General features: G+C 40.1%; 2 protein-coding genes across 5 annotated transcripts in view; one reads left to right on the top strand and one right to left on the bottom strand.

Moving 5' to 3' along the window:
* Positions 1-888: 888 nt before the first annotated feature.
* Positions 889-22,407, top strand: part of EIF4A3 (eukaryotic translation initiation factor 4A3) — a 428,365-nt gene continuing 406,846 nt past the window's right edge. Inside the window, exons 1-12 of one of the 3 annotated variants that reach the window (XR_010025358.1) lie at positions 889-1,192; positions 3,548-3,620; positions 7,049-7,115; positions 7,365-7,427; positions 8,307-8,439; positions 10,371-10,451; positions 12,006-12,147; positions 13,689-13,827; positions 14,356-14,471; positions 15,086-15,193; positions 15,536-15,663; positions 16,586-16,864. Coding sequence is in view for 2 of the 3 variants with exons in the window: in XM_063123903.1 (XP_062979973.1) it covers positions 1,027-1,192; positions 3,548-3,620; positions 7,049-7,115; positions 7,365-7,427; positions 8,307-8,439; positions 10,371-10,451; positions 12,006-12,147; positions 13,689-13,827; positions 14,356-14,471; positions 15,086-15,193; positions 15,536-15,704 (1,257 nt within the window). In the remaining variant the exon portion in view is untranslated. Of the gene's footprint in view, positions 1,193-3,547; positions 3,621-7,048; positions 7,116-7,364; positions 7,428-8,306; positions 8,440-10,370; positions 10,452-12,005; positions 12,148-13,688; positions 13,828-14,355; positions 14,472-15,085; positions 15,194-15,535; positions 15,720-16,585; positions 17,079-22,407 lie in introns of those variants that run through there. The other 2 variants (XM_063123904.1, XM_063123903.1) reach the window with 2 other exon arrangements.
* The window catches only part of ATL2 (atlastin GTPase 2), a 37,852-nt gene continuing 34,887 nt past the window's right edge, over positions 19,443-22,407 (bottom strand). Inside the window, exons 13-14 of one of the 2 annotated variants that reach the window (XM_063123897.1) lie at positions 21,329-21,343; positions 20,826-21,233 (exon numbers count right to left, since the gene is read on the bottom strand). In XM_063123897.1, coding sequence (XP_062979967.1) covers positions 21,126-21,233; positions 21,329-21,343 — 123 coding nt within the window. In that variant the 3' untranslated portion in view covers positions 20,826-21,125. Of the gene's footprint in view, positions 20,733-20,825; positions 21,234-21,328; positions 21,344-22,407 lie in introns of those variants that run through there. The other variant, XM_063123895.1, reaches the window with a different exon arrangement.

A 22,407-nucleotide genomic window follows, 5' to 3' on the forward strand; every position in this document is an offset into this window, starting at 1 on the left:
GTCTTTATTTGTTTTCACTTTTAAACATTTGCATGTCCAACATTAATGCATACAAATCAGTGGAATGGAAGACTTTTCTACACAAACGACCTTTGGATTTGTGCTGGGTGTGGGGTCCAATTTTAGTAGATTGACCTGCCAGCTGTTTTGTTTTGTAATGCGGGCTTTGGGCTACAAACCCAAACCAGCCTCAGCCCTACTTCTAACCTGCAATATTATAGCAGACCACATTGCAGGGCTGTTGTACGCTATTCTCTTACTCTCCTCTATAATATGGGTTGTATTGGCATTTGCAGGGTGATACTAAAATGTTTATTTAAAATTATCCGTTTGTTTCAAAATATTAAAAATGTTTACTTTATTAGATTTATATCTTGCTTTTCCTTCGAGGAATTCAAGGTGGGATCTCCATTTACATCCTGTCAACAATCCAGTGAGATAGGTTATGCCAGCCTTCCCAACCAGCATGGTGTCCTCTGGATGTATTCGCACTACAACTCCCATTACGCTACAAAGGCGATGGGGGATTATAGGAGTTGTAGTTCAACACATTTGGGTTTGGATTAGGCTAAATGCAGAGGCTTGTCCAAGATGAGGCGTCAATTATTGAGTGGGGGATTTGTACCTCGGCCATCTCTGTTTTAAAACTTTAAAAATCATCCCACCTCCCCGCAAACAAAAAGACCTAATTAGAAAGAGCGTGAACTCCCTCTTTGCCGTTACCTCTGGAAATTGTATAACAGAACCAGGAAGTTTCTTAACCAATGAAATTATTGCGAGTCTAATTTCCTATCTCTATGGGAAGGAGCGAGCGTCGGTTGGCGTCGTAGGAGCGTCAGTACGTACATGGCGGAGGAAGAGGGGTAGGAAGGGTTAGAGCGCCTGCGCGGTTCGTCCGTGGTCTTGCGCAGAGTGCGTCTCGCGGGCCTTTCCGTTCGGCACGTTCGCGCAGGCGGCGGGAATCTCTTCAGCGGGTAGGCCCCGTCGCGGTGGTGGTGGTAGTTTTCAAGAGTCGGACCGAGCGCGATGTCGGGGGCTACGGGCGGCGCGGCGGGCTCGGCCCGAAAGCGGTTGCTGAAGGAGGAGGACATGACCAAGGTGGAGTTCGAGACCAGCGAGGAGGTGGACGTCACCCCCACCTTCGACACCATGGGCCTGCGCGAGGACCTGCTGCGCGGCATCTACGCCTACGGTACGCGCGGCCGCGGGGGGGGGGAGGAAGAGAGCAGCAGAACCGGCCGCGCGGCCCTGTCGGCGCAAGTCGTGAGAACCGGCCGCTGTTTTGGCTGTGGCTCTTGAGGGGGGAGGGGAAGGGGCGGAACCAGAGGGGCCTCTGGGCCCTTCATACGTCAATCCAGCCTTCGCCAATCTGGAGAACACCAGGAACTCAACAAAATTATGCACAGATATGGAGAAAGTGGCTAGGGAAACATTTCTCTCCTTCTCACAATGCTTGAATCCATTGGGGACACCCCACGAAGCTGATCGATTGGTGATTCAGGACAGGAAAAAAGAAAGCACTTATTTATTAAGACATTTGTATCCCGCCCTATATTGCAAAGATCTCAGGACGGCATACAGATAAAATCATACGAACAATATAAAACGTTAGATATTCACAGCTAAAAACTTCTTCACACGGTGCATGCATAAACTATGGTATTTTCTGGCAGGATGGCCACCAATTTGGATGGCTTTAAAAGAGGGTTGAACAAATTCCTGGAGGATGAGACTAGCAATGGCTACTAGTTCTGATGGCTAAGTGAAACCTCCAGTATCAGAGGCAGTATGCCTGTTTAGGCCAGTTGCTGGGGAAGATGGGTAGGAGGACCCTGTTGCACTCATATACTGCTTGTGGGTTTCCTGCGGGCAGCTGGTTGCCCACTATGTGAACAGAATTCTGAACTAGATAAACCCTTGTCTGATCCAGCATAGCTCTTCTTATGTTAAGTGGGTGAAGGGTGAGTTAATTGCTTCTGCACTTAACATTGTCTCTGTATACTTGACCGTGCTGGTTAATTGGAGTTGTCGTCCAACCAGCCTGGAGGGCATCTGGTTGGTGAAGCCTGTATTAATTGCTTCCATGCTTACAACTATATCTATGTACATAACACTGCACTACATCTTCAATAAGACGGTTCAACGGCTGTCAACTTTGACAGCTTTACACATGTTCATCGAGAATAAGGGTATCAATAGTGGCTAACTATTACCTCTAGAATCAGAGATATTATGCCTCTCAATCCCAGTTGCTGGGGATCATGAGCGGGAGGGTGCTATTGTGCTCATGTCCTTCTACTGGGCTTTCCAGAGGCATCTGGTTGGCCACTGAGGGAACTGAATGCTGGACAAGAGAGGCCTTTGGTTTGATCTAGCAAAACTCTTATTATGTTCTTGCTTATCAGGTAAAGTATATCTTGAACATGTGATATAGCAGCCTTTTAAACAAGGTTACTGGTTTGAAAAAAAAGTATTAACTGCTGTGAACTGGCAGAGGAGGGATGAAGAATGCTGTCCTTCCTCTGGCATTCTGCTTGGTTTCCACCTGCACCCACACTTGCCTACATGAAATTCAGTGCACACTCTTGCATGTACTTCCTTGTTATCTATGGCCACCAAACTAGTACCTAAATACAAAGCTGGGATACAGTGCAGCTCACTGCCAGGACATCACCGTTATTATATTCGCTGCATGTGCCTGCTGGGGAAGCCATAGCCACATAACAAGCCAGAGTGTGGGTTGCCACTGTGTGAACAACCCAAGAAGAGAACACATGGTGACCTTGTTCAGATGACACGCTAAGCCATGGTGGTTAAGCATTTTGAGCGAAACATTATGACCTAGCGTGTCATGTGAACCATTCCATTGTGGCTACATAACCATGGTTTAAACACTCACTAACCATTTGCTGAAAAAGGGTTAGTGGCCTAACCATGGCTTAGCATACTGTCTGAACAGGCCTGGTTTGTTGTTGGATTGTGAATTGCGGCTTTGGGGTTAACAAACCATAGTTTGTTAGCACAGGTGATTTCACACAACACAACAACCGATGATTCAGTGACAACCCATACTCTGGCTTGTCATGTTGTATGAACCAGGTCATAGTTAGGCCCCAGTTTATGTTCTACTCTGGGAAGGTTAAGCCCCTCATAGTGGTTGGTGGGAGTTATCAGGCTTAGGTTGAGAGAACAGATGTATGTGGAAATGAGGTGACTAGTTTTATCTAGTCCTTTCCTGGGGGAGGAATTTCAGGAGATAGAATCTATTACCTTGCTCTGACCCTTTTGGTTCATGAGCTTAGAAATGCATAACATTCGCAAATCATCATTGCCTGCACATACTTGTCACTTGTGGGTTGTTTTTTTCAAGTCTCCTCCTTACCTGCTGTTGCTGCTACTCTTAAATGTATTATGTGCCAAGAGCTCCAGTTTTTAGTGTTTTGATCTCTAAATGGTTGGTTTATTACAATATTGCTTTGGATAATGTTTTGGTATAGAACTTGTAATTGGTAGGGAAATCTAACAGTTCTTTAAATGAATTTTCCAGGCTTTGAGAAACCTTCAGCCATCCAGCAGAGAGCAATCAAACAGATCATTAAAGGAAGAGATGTGATTGCACAGTAAGTGAAACTGTACACAGGGGAAAAAAAAACCTGAAGATTTTATTTTGGGATATTGCCATCTTGACAATGAGCATGTAAATGGTTGATTGTTTATTGTCAATTGTTTCAAAATTGTTTTAAGTGTGTGTGTGTGTGTGTGTGTGTCTGTGTGTGCTGTCTGTTTCTATGTTTGTATGTAAATGGTCTTCAATAATGTATTTTTAAATTTTTAATCTTTGTAAGCTGCCCAGAGAGCTTCAGATATTGGGCAGTAAAGAAATGTAATAAATGAAATGAATATAATGAAATGATTCTTGGTGCTGCTAAATAGTAAGGAATAATATATTTGGATGCAAAGGACTAAAGTAAAATTTTCAGTGCAATCCTAAGCGTGTTTTCTCAAAAGTAAATGAAGACTTGCTTCTCTCAAAGTATGCTTAGAGAGGAAGTCCCACTGAATTCTATGGTATTTACCTTTTAGTAAACATTCTTAGGATTGCATGGTTTACATGTAGACAACCACAGGTTGAATTGTGGGTTGTTATGTATGAATGAACAACCCAGAGTTCATTACCCAACAAACTATTGGTATACTTCTTGGGTTGTTTGTGATTAACAATTCATAGTTAAACCATAGTGCAGAGTTCACAGGTAATGACAACGCAGAGTATGGGTTGTCATTACATATGAACCAGGACAATATCAACAATAACAAAAGCCAGTGACAATAATAAAGCAGGCATCCCAACAAAAAAATATTAAAACCAAAAATAATTGCAGTCAAAAACCATCAGCAGTCCATAAAAACATTTAATCGATCTTGTATATTACTACTACTACTACTACTATTATTATTATTATTATTATTATTATTATTATTATTATTATTATTATTATTATTATATCCCACCTTTTGCCCAATACTGGGCCTCAAGGTGGCCTTACAAAGTTTAAAACACATTGAAAAGGAAAAAAGAAAACACGTTTAAAATACACAACAAAATTATAAGTCAATTAACATAGATGGAGGGATTATTCTCCAAAGGCCTGCTGCAACAAACAAGTTTTAGCCTGCTTCCGAAAGCCCATCAAGGAGGGAGCCAGCCTAGTTTCCCCGGGAAGAGAGTTCCAAAGCACTGGAGCAGCCACTGAGAAGGCTCTTCCCCATGTTCCCACCAAGCGTTCCCGTGAAGATGCTGGGACTGAAAGAAGGGCTTCTCCAGAAGATCTCAAAGCACAGGCAGGCTCATAAGGGAGAATATGGTCTTTCAAATAACCTGGACCCGAGTATATCTGGTCTGCTTTTCTTGAAACCTTTGTATAACTCCCACCCCCCTTTTTTTTTAATGAATGGTACATATGATGGGAAATGACGATAATCTTATATATGTAATGTATGGTGGGTTTTTTCTCTTTTCACAATGTATTTTCTGTTCTGTTTTATTGATATTCACACAAAAAAGAAAAAATGTAGGTTGTTCTTGGTTGTAGTGTTTTAGTTTTAAGTGTTATCTTGCCCATTTTCCCCTTTTATTGTGAATATCAAAACAGCAGCAATAACAAAAATAAATAACGAAAAAGAGGAAAAAAATACATATACAGGAATGTCATCATTTTTCATCAAGTATGCAAAAAAAAAGGGAGAGAGAGAATTATGCATAGGTTTCAATAAAGGCAGTCAATATAGTCATGTATTTATCCACTCACAAGTTGCGCCTATATATCACCCGTTCAAATGTTGATAATGTTATTAAGTCCTCAATCCATTGCATTATGGGAGGTGAGCATTTATCCTTCCAGCGTGATAGTATAAGTCTTTTAACTGTCATAAGGGCTCTGAAAACCCATTTACACTGACCCTGTGTTAGTTGTAGAAGGTGGTAGGTAGTTTAGGAGGACGTGCACATCCTTCCATATTAAAGATTGTTTCAGTACAAAATTTATCCTTATTTTAACCTCCTCCCAAAAGGGGGTAACCACTGAGCATTGCCAAAACATATGAATTAAAGAAGCGTTAGATGCATTACATCTCCAACAGTTATGTAAACTAGACAGACCCTTATTGAAAAGGCATAGTGGGGTCTAGTAGACCTGAAAAAGGATTCTTTTGCTGAGTAAGACGTAGCCTAAGATCCGTAGAAGCTTCAGATACAGACTCTAAGGCAGCAATCCATTGATTAGGCAAAATAGGACACTCCAATTCTCAATTCCAATCCTGTCTTAAACCACGGGCATCATATTTATTTATTACTATTAAATATTTATATGTATGAGTAGTGGGTCAATGTGTCTGTTTAGATACTATAAGTGTTTCTAACAATAATGGAGGCTCTGAAGCCATAAAAGCAGTCGGACCAAACCTAGATTCCAGCAAGTGTTGCAATTGCAAGTATTGCCATAGTAGGTAAACTATATTTAGCATGTAAATCAGAAAATGAAAAAAAACCTCATCATCTGGACCTATTAATTGATCCAAAGTAAAAATCTTCTTATCCGTCCATGTCCTCCACAAAAATGTTTTCTTTCCAATACTTAAATCTGGATTTCCCCATAAAGTCAATTTTGTGTGATAGAATGGATCAAACTGTAATTGATGTGATACGATACGCCATTCCTCTCTAGCAACCAAGATTGTAAGAGGGGGGTTGTTTATTCTAACATGTTGAGAACTGAGTGCCATCCATTTAGGAAGAGGTTCTAATAGGGATTCCAAAACTGACCAGGGTGGCAAATCTAAGCAAACTGGAAAAGACCAAAACTTAGTACAAGTCAGTAGATAGGCCCAATGATACAAAGTAAGGTCTGGAAATCCAAACCCACCTACTTTAATTGGAAGTTGCATCCATTTTAAAGATATTTGAGGTGAGAAAGAACCCCAGAAGAATTTACAAAACAAAGCATTAAGTTGTTTAAAATATTTGCCAGGTATAAGTAAAGGAATCCCACGTATAACATATAGAGTATTCGTGGTACAATATTCATCTTAAGTGTGTTGACTTTACCCCACAAACTCAACTTTAACGGTGGCCTTCTTATCTATATCTCATGCAATTTCGTCAATCAGCTTATTCAATCAGCTCACCCATTTTAATCAGCTTCTAGCTTACAGGAAAGTATCCTATAAATGTGTTAAAGAAATAAATTAAATTTAGATTTAGTTAGAGTAATCTTTATTCCTAGCAGACAAAGCTTGGCTCCAATTAACAGTGCTAAAAACCAGCAGCAGCCTTAAATTATTTGAAACTGGTGACAGAACTAATGTCAATGTATCAGGTGGTTAGTTCTTAAACAGGAATAATAAGTTCGGGCTTCACTGATAGATGATTACCTTTCAAGAAGTATTTTGATAGTCCCAAAAGAAGTTAATCTTGTCTGCGGTGATATTTGAGTGTTTAACTTATTTTTTGTTCAGAAATAGGTATCAAAAATACTATGTTTCTTTTTAGATCACAGTCTGGAACAGGCAAAACAGCAACATTTTCCATCTCCGTTCTACAGTGTCTGGATATCCAGGTAATTTTGGAACATAAATGTATAGTATTTTCTATTGTGAAGGTGCAAACAGTATTCTGACTGGAAATAGTATATCGTCTCGTGGTGTTGATGCTGAACAGAGACAACTTTCCAGATTAATTGTATTTTATCTTCCTTGCCTACTCCAATTGAGTGGAGATGAGGGTATTTTTGATGTTGGAACACTTTGATTTGGAATGCCTATTTAGTGGGAATGGTGGTCACATTATATCTCATTATTTCAATCAGGTTCGTGAAACCCAGGCATTGATCTTGGCACCTACTAGAGAATTGGCAGTACAGATTCAGAAGGTAAGTGAACCTTATACATTACAAGGTGGTAATTTACAGAAATGAGACAGTGCAGCATATAAGAACTCTTCACTACAGGCAGTAGCTCAGTAATAGCAAGTGGTTGTTTGGCTTCAAGTTGCAGCATTAGATGGAAGCTTCTGTGTTTTGTGAGCAGGACTTCTTTTAGGGCTGTTGCAAATGTGTTTGTGCAGCTTCCCCAACGAAATGGTGCTGCATATGAGGGCCTTTAGAGTTAATAATTAACATGGTGCTAGTGGTCTTCCCTGATTTAAATTCTGAAAGCTGACCAGTTGCCTACAGCACTATCCCAAGAGTCGGCACCTGGCATTCTTGAGCAGCTAGGAATTCTTGGGCAGCCCCTAGGAATGGCCCATTACTGATGCCTGCCCTGGGCCCCTCTTACACTTTTTTCTGTCACAGTACCCTGTGCAACACCAGATGCCTAAATGTAGCCATCCTTGTTATTTGTCATATTTCCCCCAAATGAGCACTGTGGGAATTTAGAAGGTAGCTCGATACAGCTGTCCCACACTGCTTGGAAGGCTATCACCATAGCCAGGTAATTCTCCAGGGCCCGCTGACAAAGGAGGGAGCACACCAGAGGATGCTTTGTCCAGGGCCTCCTCAAACATGGAGCTGATCCTGATCCAAGTACTTGCAAGTCCCATGATGCAGCACCCTTGCTAAAGCTAAGCAGGCTTGGGTCTGGTGAGTACCTGAATGGGAGGATTTGCATCTTCATTCTTACATGCATGCACACAGAGGCTGCTCTTAGAGGATGTCATTGCTCTTGTTAGGGTTCCTGCTTCGATTATCGTTCACATTGTGAGAAACCTTTGAATCCTCTTTAAGTTGTTAATGTTCTTGTTCCTGCAGGGGCTTCTTGCGCTTGGTGACTATATGAACGTCCAATGTCATGCATGTATTGGGGGGACCAACGTTGGTGAAGACATCAGGAAGTTGGATTATGGACAGCATGTTGTTGCTGGCACACCAGGGCGTGTATTTGGTGAGGAGATGGTTAATTTTGCATATTACCAAGAATTCACAATGTTTAGTGGAAAAGTCTATATCTGCTTCATGCTCAAGATACTTTTTAGTCCTCCATTCTATACGGTGGACTGGGAACTACAACCATGGTTTTCTTAACCCAGTCCAAGGGCTCCATCACACCAGTGTTTTATCGCACTCTCATGATGCCTGGTTTGCAGTTTTGCAGCACAGCACTCAGATGACACCCTGCCTCGTCCTCTCCCTTTTTCATGTTTTCCTAGAGCGGGGAAAGTCTGGATTATTTCCCCCAAACAGAAGCCCCCTTCAGCCCCTGTGTAGTGCCATCCTCTCGCTATTTCCTTTGTTGGAGTTGGGGTTGGGTGTGTGCTTTGAAGGGAGAGCTTGCTGGCGAAAGGGGAGGGCAGGGTGTTTCTCCTCCTCCAGCACCGTGTCGGTAAATCACTAGACAACAAAGTCAGAACAAGTGGGGAAGGAGCCCATGCCCATCACAATGTTACAACCAGTGAACAGGAGGCAGGAGGAGAAGGGGTGGGGTGGGGTGGAGAGCAAACAAGCTTAAGGGAAGTTTCATCAGTATAGCGTGATTCCACAAACCCACGTAAAAGGGGCCATTAGCTTGACGCGCTAATGAAACGGAGCTAGAAATCGTGGAGGAAAACCAGGGGGGGAAAGTAAGTGTGATGGAGCTCCTCCTCTTTCCTCCTTTATGTTTTGAACCATCTGTGGAAGGACCCTTGTGTCATTTTAAGCCAGGGATGGCTAGTAAGTGGCCACATCCTGCTCCCTGCCTAGCTTCTCTAGTTCCCAGCTCACATAAGAGAAGGGGAGGGCACGTACCTTTTGCCTGGGCAGAGCTGCTCTTGGGCTTTTTTCCCAGCTAGCTCCTCCTCCTCCTTACTGCTGCTTCTCCCAGCTTATTCCTCCCCTGTCCAATTTTCATGGTGTGATGAGAAGATGCCCTAGGAGCCTCTCGGGTGTCCTTTCATATTTGCTTCTGACCTAGGGAGCATCCAGCAAAAACGCATAGCACAGGATGCTCAGTGGGTCAGAACTGATGCCTTGTGGGGTGTTCTGCAGCATGCAAGCCACACTTCTCCAGCATGTACCCACACAAAATGAGAGAGAGAATGAGTTTTGGTGCTGGAAACCGCCCAAGCGTGGAACAGGCTAGGCATAAGGTTGTACCACTCTCAAGCTTCCCTGGACATAAAATGTAATTGCAGAATTTAACATTTTCCTAATACTTTTTAAGATTTATTTTAGAAATTATCAACAGGTAAACATAAGAAGAACCATGCTGGATCAGACCAAAGGCCTATCTAGCCCAGACTAGTAGCCCGGCCAATAGCGTATAATATGAGGATGAACCAGAACCTTCTAAATAACCCAAGAGAATAATTATAGAGTGAAAGTATTTCTCATCTTTTATATTACTGGATTAGAGTGTTAGAAATAATTTTGCTCCAACTTAACATTGCCAGAAAAAGGGAAGAAAATCTGCAACGCCTACTCTATTTCCAGATGTGTCATTAAAGACTAGGTGTGACGCTAGTTTCAGTAAACCTACAAGATGTGAGTTCTCTAATATGATGAAGACTTGCATCAACAGCAGTCTTTAACCCAATGACTGAAGTTACAAGTATAGAAATGTAATATGTAATTTCCTTTAATGGCTTTAAGGACATTAAGGGTAACATACTTTTAACTGCTGTTGCTCTTGTAGATTTTGTGATGCCATTTTGATCTGCTTTTTATGCCTGCAGTGAGCACTGGGTGGTCCTTTAACCACCCATGTCTTCCTGGCCCAGTACCATTTGAGACTGAACTCCCTTTGCTCTTGTGAGCCCATCAACCTGCAGGACAGGAACTGGATCTCATAATCTTCGCTTGATCACTGTTTCTTGACACAAACCTGAAATCTTTCAGATATGATTCGTCGTAGAAGTCTGAGGACTCGTGCGATCAAAATGTTGGTTTTGGATGAAGCTGATGAGATGCTCAATAAAGGTAAAGAATGCCTTTAGGTCTGAAGGTCTTAGTCATATATTTTTAATAAAAATATGCAAAACAGAGCCTTAAAGAAGAGAGAGAAAGTTTAGCTGCTGAAACAGTTTATGCCATACTTGCAGGTTATTTTGGTTTGAGTAAATTCTCAGGTCCACGATTTAAGACAGGGATAGGCAATCGGGTGCCCTCTAGATATTTTGAATTACAACTCCATAATCCCTCTCCGTTGGTCACATGATTTAAATCATGCTGTTGCGAACCACAGAAATGTATGGACAGGCTAGTAAACATTTTTATACCTAAATTTTCATAAATGCCTTTGCCTCAGATGAGCCTTTTTCAGAGTTATGTCTGTGTTTTCCTGTCATATAAATACTTGGAAACTCCTCCTAGGTGCATAGCAAAGATTACTAAGGACTGACTAACAAGAAATCTTTTGTTATTCTTTATTAAGAATGCTCTTTAAGTAGCACAACAATGAAAAAGCTTTTGTACTTGTGGGTTATTGGCAGGACAGCAAATAAATATTTGGCAGGTAGACAGGTAAAAGTTATAGCTAAGTGTTTTTTGCAGTGATAGCTCCACTCTCACTTGAACCTTCATGCCATATAATGCGTTATAAGTGTACAATGTATAACAAGTGTCTGCGCACCTTGCCTTTTTAGATTGAAAGTGGAGAAACCAATAATAATAAAGTCCAGTGTCCCATTTGTTGACTTCCTTAGTCACAGACTTTGAAAGCAGGAAATCCCTGCAGCTTTCAAAACAAATACATTTCCCCTTTACAAGTACACTATACCCTCACAGGTTGCCAGATGTTATTTGGTTCAGATGAAGCAGGTCAGCTGCATGCCATACGTGCCTCAGATAGGCACTAACCCTTCTTCTTCTTCTTCTTCTTCTTCTTCTTCTTCTTCTTCTTCTTATTATTATTATTATTATTATTATTATTATTATTATTATTATTATTTTATTGCATTTTTATACCACCCAATAGCCGAAGCTCCCTGGGCGGTTCACAAAAACTAAAACAATTCAAAGTGTAAAACAATCAGTATAAAAACATGATATAAAATACACATTAAAACGAATTAAAACATACCATACATGATTAAAACATTCTGAAAACATCCTAAAATTTCACTGGATAGGCCTGCCGGAATAGATCAGTCTTTATTGCTTTTTTAAATTCTAAAAGACTGTCAAGTTGATGAATCTCCTCCGGCAGGCCATTCCACAGTCTGGGAGCAGAGGAAGAAAAGGTCCTCTGGGTAACAGTTGTTAATCTAGTTTTTGCTAGATGAAGTGGATTCTTCCCCGAGGACCTGAGTGTGCAGGGCGGATTGTACGGGAGAAGGCGATCCCGCAGGTAGCCTGGACCCAAACCATGTAGGGCTTAAACAATTCGCGCAGATTGTCATATTAGGCATTGATGAAACAAATTTGTAGTGAATTATTTGTAGTGACAAATGTGTTCTTATTGCTCAGGTCAACAAAGAACAAGAAGGCTCTCAAATTCTGCTTTAATTCTACTATATTGTTTGCTTGACTTAGGTTTTAAAGAACAGATCTATGACGTGTACAGATACCTTCCCCCAGCAACACAGGTGGTTCTGATCAGTGCTACCTTGCCACATGAGATCTTGGAGATGACCAACAAATTTATGACTGATCCCATCCGCATTCTGGTGAAACGGTTAGTGATTTCAACAGTGTGGGCTGATGTTGATGTTTTCCTTTATATTAATGGTTTCAAATAATGACCACACTGATAATACTTCAGATCAAAATTAGAACAGAGAGCATGTCTGAACCCATTTCGTTGTCTTCTCGACCTCTAAATTGTAATGGTAAATTGCAAAGGGTATAAAATTGGAATTGTAGCCACATTGGGTTTTCTTAAGAAGGGCACAAAAAAGGCTTTAAAATCATCATAATTTGCATTTATATAGCACGGGTCTCCAACATTTGTAGCCCTTGTGAGTACATTTGGAAATTTGAGAAACTGGCACCACCACAAAATGGTTGCCTTGGGCTGTAGCCATTCACAAAGGGCAAGTAACCTCCTTAAAAGGGAGAGGTGAGCAACAACACACATGATTCCTTTGAGCCCAGAGTTTTCTGCACCAACAGAAACCTGTTACACAGAAGGCAAGTTCTGTTGTCTCCCTCCCTCTCCCCAATTTTCTATCCAATGAATTTCCCCTACCTCTTTTTCTCTCTCACCCCGATAACCAGCCATACATGCACTTTTTCTCATCCCATAACTCCCTCTCCCCCACACACATTCCCTCTCACCCTAGATCACCATCCATGCACACCCGTACTTTCTCTCCCACCCCCCTCTCACGTACATGCACAGGTTTTCCATGTACCCAAAGTGCATGCACATATAGGTATGCATTCACTCTTTCTAGCCCTTTCTTCTGTTCTTTTTCACCCTCCCCCCCCCTTTACCAGAAATCAGCAACAGGGATTCTTTTTTTTAACCTTCCTTTTCTTGGTGGCTGGGTGCCACTTTTCCTTCAGAGGAAAGCATCTGCCTGCAGCTGCCTGTCATTTCTTAAGAGTGTATCTGAGCCTCAGGTGCAACCCAGAAGCATTCATGGGAAATGAAGCTGACAGTGGGTGGAAGCCCTCAGCTCACTTTAAAATGATATCGGATGCTGGCAAAACATTTTAAAAAGTTTAAAAATAAATAAATGGGAGGGGTAAGTTACCTTGTAACACTACACCATGTTTTAGCATTGCATCCAAGCGAAGTCAGTGAGGTCATGGCTGAGGTGGAACTTCCTAGCTCATATTTACCATATTTTGAGTTTTTATCTTGTTAATTCCAGAGCCAACTGAACAAATGTGTTTTAAATTCTCAGTTGTGTTGGTAATTTAATAAACATTTCTAGTAGATCTGAATAGACTAGAGAATAATTCTGCAGTTTAAGATGTTTTGATTTATAAATGTAATGTCTTAACATTTCCACCAGGCTACTCCCTCCATCAGCTGTCACCAGCCAGCAGCCATTATACCAGCCTGCAATGGAGAGAGGAAGAGAAGGGAAACTCTTACTTTCTCTTTCGCATTCTCGTTTCCTTTTGTGTCATGTCTTTTAGATTATAAACCTAAGGGCAGGGATTGTCTTGCTGTTCCTTGTAAGCTTTTCGTGAGCCTTTTTGGCTGAAGAGTGTGATAAAGTGCTTTAAAGAGATAGCAACCATGTTTTCCTTCTCTCTATGCAGTGATGAGTTGACTCTAGAAGGAATCAAACAGTTCTTCGTGGCAGTGGAGAGAGAAGAATGGAAATTTGATACTTTGTGTGACCTATACGACACACTCACTATCACACAGGCAGTAATTTTCTGTAATACCAAGAGGAAGGTATGTCAATAAGTAACAATATAGGATCTAGTCAAGGTGTGAATAATTCTTGTCGGGGCTAACAAATGGGAAGAACTGGGCATGGGGCATGGCGCCCAATCTAGAAAAAGTTAACTTTTTCTGGATTGCTCCTGCCACAAACCTGGTTCGCACATAATGGTGGCAAATAGTGGCTTAATTAAATAACCTATGATTTGCTGGGCTGTGTGCCACTTCTGTTTTGCATGATCAACCTCCAGTTGTCCTAATTATAGGTTGTTGCATAACATGCCAACTCAGATACTTTGGGTTGTTTGTGGGTTAACTAACTGAGAGTTAACTTACAATTAGTTCTTGGGTTATCTTATGATTAATCCATAATGTCTCAGTTTGCACATCACCCAACAACCTCCAATTAGAGGTTAACTACAGAAAGCACAAGCAGCTCACGCCTGGCACATGACCCAGCAAATTGTCGGTTATTTCACCCACAATTTGCCACCGTATGTGCAAATAGAGCTACAGTCTAAAAATAACTCTCTGGCTCAGGTTGACTGGCTGACTGAGAAGATGAGAGAAGCCAACTTCACTGTTTCATCAATGCATGGTGACATGCCCCAGAAGGAGAGGGAATCTATCATGAAAGAGTTCAGATCTGGTGCAAGGTAAGCCAGCTAATTATTTATTTTCCTTTGACACTGTGGGTATAGCTTAGCCTAACACAGAGAGAACTTCACCAGGTGTTTGTTATGATCCCTTGAGGCCCTACTTTGAAAAAGAAATACTATAACTTTGATGCATCCTGCAGTGTATTCTAGAACTATTTGTGGGGTAAAGGGAAAGTTGTTATAATCATGGAGATTATTTAGCATACCTAGTTCTTCTATGTGAATTGTACATGAGAAGATCTGAGGGTGGTAAATCTTGTGCTTTTGAGTCAGCATGATTCAAGCCATCTTCAGATGCAGCAGCTGTGCTTTTCCTCCCAATTTTTAGGCCTATCGCTGTTCTTTTCATTGAACAGAGTGCCACCCTCTCTGGCTTTATCCCAAATTATGTGCAACCCGTTATGTCATATTAATGAGAAGATTAGTTCTCCTGTTGAAACTCGTGTCTTTTATCAATAGTTATTTATACAAATGAAGATAAAAGGGTGTTACCATACTGGTCAGTCATAATAGGCTGAGACTGACAACCACTCACCACCTCTTCTTCCAAAGCCAAGTTTTTTCCAGAGTTTTCTGCAGTCCAATGACTTGTTTCCTTTCTCTTTTTACAGCCGAGTTCTTATTTCTACAGACGTTTGGGCCAGAGGCCTAGATGTACCTCAAGTCTCCCTGATCATTAATTATGACTTGCCCAACAACAGAGAATTGTATATACACAGGTAAGTGTGCATTTAAGTTAAACTAGACTCTTATTTTGCAGTAGAAGATTTTGTAAAAGGGTTTTCTGAAGGTCTTGTTTTGTGGCTTGGGATCCAAAATGGGAGGGAGGGTTAATCCTGCACACTTTGCAAGGATATTTAAAAGATATTTCTCCCAGAACAAATGGTGAGAAATATCAGAAATTTATGCTTAAATAAAGAAAAATGCTGCTGCTTTTTTCAGTCTTTCAGAATACTCTGATAAAAAGTTAAGAATGTAGAGGAAGTTTTCTTTGCATGATAGGTTGTTCCTCTGATTTCTGTTATGTTTACTGATTATGAGTCCCGCTCTTATCCCACCAGGATTGGTAGATCAGGCCGCTATGGACGGAAAGGTGTTGCCATCAACTTTGTAAAGAATGATGACATACGTATTCTGCGAGACATTGAACAGTACTATTCTACCCAAATTGATGAAATGCCTATGAATGGTGAGAATTTTATTCTTGTCCCAACCTTGTCCCATAGGTAGACGGGAAGTTAGATTGGAGATAGCAGTGGGCATGCCTGGGCCTGATTTGCCTCTGTTGGGCAGAGCGGCTGCTCTCCCCTGCACGGACTACGCCCCACTGCTATCTTTGATTTGGATGGCACGGCTCACCCATGTGTGGGGTGGGGATTGAGCAAGTGAGTCCTTACAATCGCCACCTCTCATCTGAGATCAGGGATGTGGGGCGGCCTGGATGTTGGGATTGTTGTGATGTTGGTGTATCTTGTACACTGCTCTGAAATTTTCAATGGGGAGCGGTATATAATTATTGTAAATAAATAAATTCATCTACATGGCGAACAATGGCTGCTCTTCCTGGTGCAGGCAAGTCCCACTGCACCCTCACCCCTATGCTACCTTCGAGATTGGTGATAGCAGCATAGGGGGTGGTGGGAATTTGGACTCAACCTGTGCATGGGAAAGAGTGCTCGCTCTCCCCATGCAGGTGGCTCCCAGCATCCAGGGTTAGATCAGAGATAGCAGCAGGGGTGTTGGGCGACCTTTGCTTTCTCCATGCTGGGAAGAGGTAAAGGTCCAGCACAAAGAAAAAAGAGAGATGTCAGGGAGTAGGGCCAAGTCCATTAACATGATCTAGCCAATTTTGCAGCCTTAATGGAAGCCCTATGTGAAATAGTAAATGCCATGGTTCCGTAATGTTTGACTGCATTGAGCAGGGGTTGGACTCGATGGCCTTGTATGCCCCTTCCAATTCTACTATTCTATGATTCTATGACTTGACCTCAAACAGTGTTGTGATAGTATTAATGGTAGACATAGATAGTATTGTGGTAGATGTACACACAAGACATACTCTGTTTATTATTACCATGTGTATCATTTGTTCCCTCTCCTTTTAAATCTAGTTGCTGACCTGATTTGAAGAAACAAGATGGGCTGAAGAGAGTGTCTCCTCTTAGCTGTGATTTGTTACTCAACAGCACCCAAGAGCTGCTTTTAACTCTACTTCTTACTGATACTTGTCTTTTAAAGAACCATATCAGTGTAATTCCAAAATGGTTAGAAGTTTATCTGCTTCAATCTAGGCCCCTACTGCTGAATATCATACTTGAAAGATCAGAGTTGGTGAAAAGTAATATTGGAAGCAGCTGAGAGTCCTTGGTAGGTTTTTTTTTAAAGTCATTGTGGGATCTCCTAAAAATAAAAAAACATTGTTTTAATTTTTTTTATGTAAGCTGTAAAGTAGCATCTCTGTAAATAAGGTGTTCATTGTCATCCTACCTGTTCTTTTTTCCTGATTAAACAATGAAGTTTTCATATAAATTCCTTATCTATTCACTAATTCTTTGATGGAAATAAAGGTTATTTTTAACAAGTGTGGTACATCCCATCTCAAACAGTTCTCGGCACATGCATATATTTTTCTCTCTTGTTTTACTTTGATAGCTTGAATGATAATTGGTGTTCTAAGACATGCATTTCTAGTCTTATTCCTATCCCTCAGGTCCTTAAAACAGAACCATAACAAATCTGAACCAATAATTAGAGTGAACCTTAGAGCTGTTAAATGAATGTATGTGGAATTAGCATGGGGCTAAGGAAATCAAGTTACTGGTTCATAAGCGTTGCATTAAAAATAATGTCAGTTTACTCAAAAGTATGCTGAAAATTACTTCGTCCTTTAACCATGGGGCAAACAAGGTGCATACTCCAGAATTGAGTGCATAAATAGTCATCTGCATTCACTTGAAACAGCCTGATAAGATTGCATTTGTGTGTGCTATAGTGTATTGCTTTGATATTAAACATTATTTAAGCTGCTTTTTCTAACCTGACATTTTAATGGTTAGCTGTGCCTGATCATTTAATCAAAAGCAAATTCCAGTAGAATTTGGCATCAATAATTAACAAGGGGATGAATATGTTTAACTAGAACTTAATTTTCCCATCTTTCTTCCACTTCCCTAAGCATTTAAATTCCTGCATAGAATGGAAATTTTTGTGGGATAAAAAGTCTAGTACTTAAATTTCTCCCTTGAATTGTGTGCCAAACTGGTTTGTGAAAACTTTGAGCTGAATCTAGAGATGTTTGAAATTGCCTTATACAAAAATTTATAACGTAAACTCCAGGCACCTAAGTTTAACTTTAGTTGTATTGAAAAAAGGATTTTTTTGGTTCTTTCAGAATGCTTTGCAAATAGCACTGTAACTGTGAAGATGGAAATATATAGCTATATGGTTGGAGCCAGCCTTCACCATCCTTAGAGTAGACCCATTGACTTCAGTGGGTCTTTAGTTATGATTAAGTCTGGATGTAACCTCATAACTCTTTCATCACCTTCCAAATAAGTATAACTATTTGAAAGTTAGCTCCATTGAAAGTAAACTACAGGACATGTGCAAACTGTTTTCTAAGATCCAGTGAATTGGCACCAGTAAATTACACACAATTTAAGTATGTACTTCGTAAGAAATTTGTGTTAAGATTTTTTTATTTTTGAGGTGTTTGCAGTAATGGATATTTGCAAGAAGGTAGTAGATTGTCCTACATGTGGATATTCATCAGCAGTGCCATTCGTTAAATTTTATATTCCCCATTTTTCCAGTTAGCTAATTAAAAATAGAAGATACAGGCTGTTTCCTGGGGAATGTAGATTGTAGTATAATTAGTACATGGCCCATGCTAACTACCAGATGGTTCTTACCCGTAGAGAGAGTGCTACCTAATTCAGAACTGGTTGATTCAAGTTTAATTGGTTTTTTAATGGCAGAGAATTTACTTTTGATAGAAAGTAGATTCTTTGGAAAGCTTGACTATTCAGTGGAAACACTGGTCATTTGTTTTATGAAATCCCTGCACAAAAGGCATTCATCAGAATTTTCATGCTTCTTCTAGATTAACAATCCTACCATCTTGTATACATGAACTGGTCAGCATGTGTACTTAACATACTTGTGCCTATAATATAGGAATTTGAGGCAGGGTTTAATAGGGAAAGTTCTTTCTCCTATTGCAACAGCTGGTATGCTCTGCATTTTTTCCACTGGCCATGTTTAATATAAGCAGTTACGAAAATACAATGGAAAAAAATCCTATCAGACTTATTCTAGTTAAGATAGCAGAACTAGCCATTACTTTTCAGACAGAGAAGAAAAGTATTTAAGAATGTATGCTAGCTTTAAATTCACATGGATCCAGCTATAACTACCTTTTCATAATCTTTGAGGCTGTGATAAGTATTGGAAGAGCATGCTACTCTACAGCCAAACTTCCCATAAATTATGGTGGAATCCTGCCGACAAAGGCAGCTGTTCAAATTCAACTGCCACTTGTTCCACAGCTCACCCTGCAAAGCCTGTAGTTATACCTCACAACTGCAAGCTAACCCTTCTAGAGATGTATAAACCTTGAGGTATGCTGCTATCTTCATATGTTGCATAGAACATCTGACTATGAAAGGTTATGCATAGTTTAATTTACGTTTGATCTTAAGAGACATTTTTGCCAGAGGAATGTTAAGCTTGAAAACCTATATAAATACTTCCTTTAAAATCCATGCACATGATACCAGATTTTTTTTTAATGATGGCTTCCCCATCCACCATCAAATCCTTATGGATTCTCACTTCTACCTCGTTTATTCTCCTGCAGCAATCTAATCAAGAGCACACTATGGAAAATACTATTCTGTTTAACAAATCATGAGCAACTATACAAGTTAGTACAGTGAATTACAAACATTTCTAAATAAAAATTCTGACTTTAATTTAATATATACACAATTGATTTTAATAATGTACTGGAAAATAAATTACAGGAAATAACTTTAAAATGCAACTGAAGACAAAGTTTCACAACAAACATTCCCACTGATTTCCCATGGGGTGAGATTGCAGTGCTCAAGGCAGGTAAATATCACAAATATATCAAAAAACTCCAAATTGTTTTGATGCATTCACACATTTACATGAGCCACAAACATTCCTTTACAAGGACTGTACTTAGCCTATCACAGAACCAGGTTTTGCCATAAACTACAAAACTTTGATACAAAATTGTATTTATATATTTATATTTTATACATGCCCTGTGGTTTCTTAAAAAATAACTAGACACACTGTACAGACAATCCTAACTCATTGCTTTGTAGCTGTAGGCAACGGTCTTTGTTTTTGGATGGATTTACTCCCCCCAGTAATATTAATGGCATATTATATATACACAAAGGCTAAAACTGCAGAGAAAAAGCTCTTTTCTCAATATGCATATCCTGTAGGATAAGGTCTCCAAATTTAAAAAGGCAAGACAATGTACACGTGAAGATAGCTTCCTTGGTTACAATTGTTACCTCTAAATGTAATTTCTGTGGAGAACAATACACATGCATTTGGGTAATACTGGTAGAAAAGGCAGTAAAGCAAGTAATAGCTAAATGTAGTGGCTCAAACATGACCTCACAGTTGCCCACTGCTGCTATGACAACTGGATTCATGTTAATGGTTTACAAGTGTTCAAAGTTAAAATGTTCAGTGGAACATTGTGTGGCTACATACATTCTGTTAAAAGATTTCCTCGTATAGGTTTGAAAATTACTTCCCTGAAAAACCCTTTAGAGTGGATATGTTTCCATAAGACAGAGGCCCACACCACATCTCCCTGGGTACATAATACACTAGTACCATAGTTAAGACACCCCCTTCTCATCTCCACAACACCTGGGTCCCTCTTAGAAGTGAGCAAAGGAGGAAGTCTTAAAAGCAGTCAATTTCTTTTCCTGAACTCTCACCCTCCCACAATATGATGGCAGCAAATTGGGAAGCCAGTCAGGCTAAACTACATCTCTACAGTCAAATGTAAACTTTGGTTTATTGAGTTCTCATTGTACAGCAAGCAAGTCTAGGATGGGCAGGTGAATGAGATGAGATGAACTGTCAGTCTGCCTTTAATCTGGCATGCTGAGACATCTGTTCAGTCAGGCCTGCTTTGATAGAGTTTGTAACCGATTGTCTCATGGTATCTTCAATCAAATTATCCCCAAGAGGTTTTAGCACCTGCAGTATGAGAAATGTACAAAAAAGAAATAAAAATAACTCAAAACCACAAAACTTTTGAAACACAAAAAAAAAATTAGGAAAAAAAATTAAAACGATAAGACTATGAAATGTACTCAAAGTACAACAAAACTAATAACAAAAATGAGATGAGTTTGGCTACCAGCATATAGTTAATAATTTACAGAGTATTAAGTGGTTTCCTCCGATGCAGTATTTGAACCCAAATCATTTTAGAGCTCCTAGAACACAGGGTGCACTTTTATACCCTATAATGCAGCATCAACCTGGAATATTTATAGCATTTATGTAAAGTGGCCCAGATGGTCCTGCTTACTGTCTAGACTAGTGAAGTGTGAATGCTTCAGATAAAGAGAAAGGTAAAAATACTGGCTAATTTTTCTTCTTGTTATTGTTTGATGAGAGTCGCTGCCGTTGCGCTGAGGTAAGAGCACGGCGAATCATTCGACGTCTAACAACTTCAAAGAATTTGGAACACACCTAAAACACGAAGCGAGTTGTTAGAAAAGCAGCTGGCAAAAAGCAGGGGAAAAATATAGTCTGGATGTTAAGATAGTCCCCACTGATATTCTCACCTTCTTGGGACTCCTCTGAAGCAGAAAAGAAAGACAAAAGACGGAAAATTTTAGGGTAGATCACTAGGCAAGCAAGAATGGGGGTTAGACACTGGGCAAGAGCATTTGCTTTCAAAATTTAGACAGTAAGCAGTTCTTTACGTAGAATGTTGTGCACTTTCTTGGTTCTCAGCTAATTCAGTTTACCAAAAAGACAACAGTGCCATTTTCAAATAGTATTATAGATTAACACATCAAAAAGCAGCAAATGGAAAATGAAGGACCATAACCAAGCGGAGTACTTGCATCATGCAATTTAGCAACTGAACAGCCTTCCGTATTAACAAACCAGCCTTTAAACAGTGGGTTGAGATAGGGAAGTGTATTCAAGAAACTTGCCACAGGGGAATTGTTCTGAATAGTTCAAACTTCAAATTCAGAATTAGTTATTATAGCTGGTTGTCCATCATCCACTCTCCAAACTTGAGAGCCCCAAAGAACAACTTTAGTGGGCTCTGGATGAGGACAGTCTGTTTAAACTGTCCAGTCAAATTTAGTACATTGGAATCTCATAAAATCTTTATGAGGTTCTAAAGACTGAAATCGCTAAAAAGGACAGCACCATATCAAAAGATCCCATGGTGTCAATTCATTCGGCTACAATGCAAATAACCTGTTTTCTTTGAAAACAATTAGCAGTGCTATTCAGTACCCAAAGTTTTTTTTAAATTGACTGGTTTGGCAGGAGGCAACATCTTAGTCATAAAAAAACCCAAAAAAACTTAGTAGCTGATATCAAATCAAGTTCCCATGAAAACTTTTGAGGGCCATCTGGTTGATCAAGTGCTGCTAATGCATCTTAGCAAACAGAGACTGTCAAAATTATCAGCAGAACCTATCTTTATTACTAAGGGATCGTCATGAACACAGACATGTATTGTTGGAAAGTGGGCAGAAAGGATTGTCTATAGCATCCCTGTTTCAAACTTTCTGTGGGAGGTTATATTCAGCAGATTACAGGTTATGCAATTCCAAACCCAGAGCTGTTACTACAACGATTTTATTTTCCTTCTGCTTTATATGAGATAATCTGTGGCTCT

The sequence above is a fragment of the Elgaria multicarinata genome, chromosome 4, assembly GCF_023053635.1.
Source record: "Elgaria multicarinata webbii isolate HBS135686 ecotype San Diego chromosome 4, rElgMul1.1.pri, whole genome shotgun sequence".
NCBI classification, from domain to species: domain Eukaryota; kingdom Metazoa; phylum Chordata; class Lepidosauria; order Squamata; family Anguidae; genus Elgaria; species Elgaria multicarinata.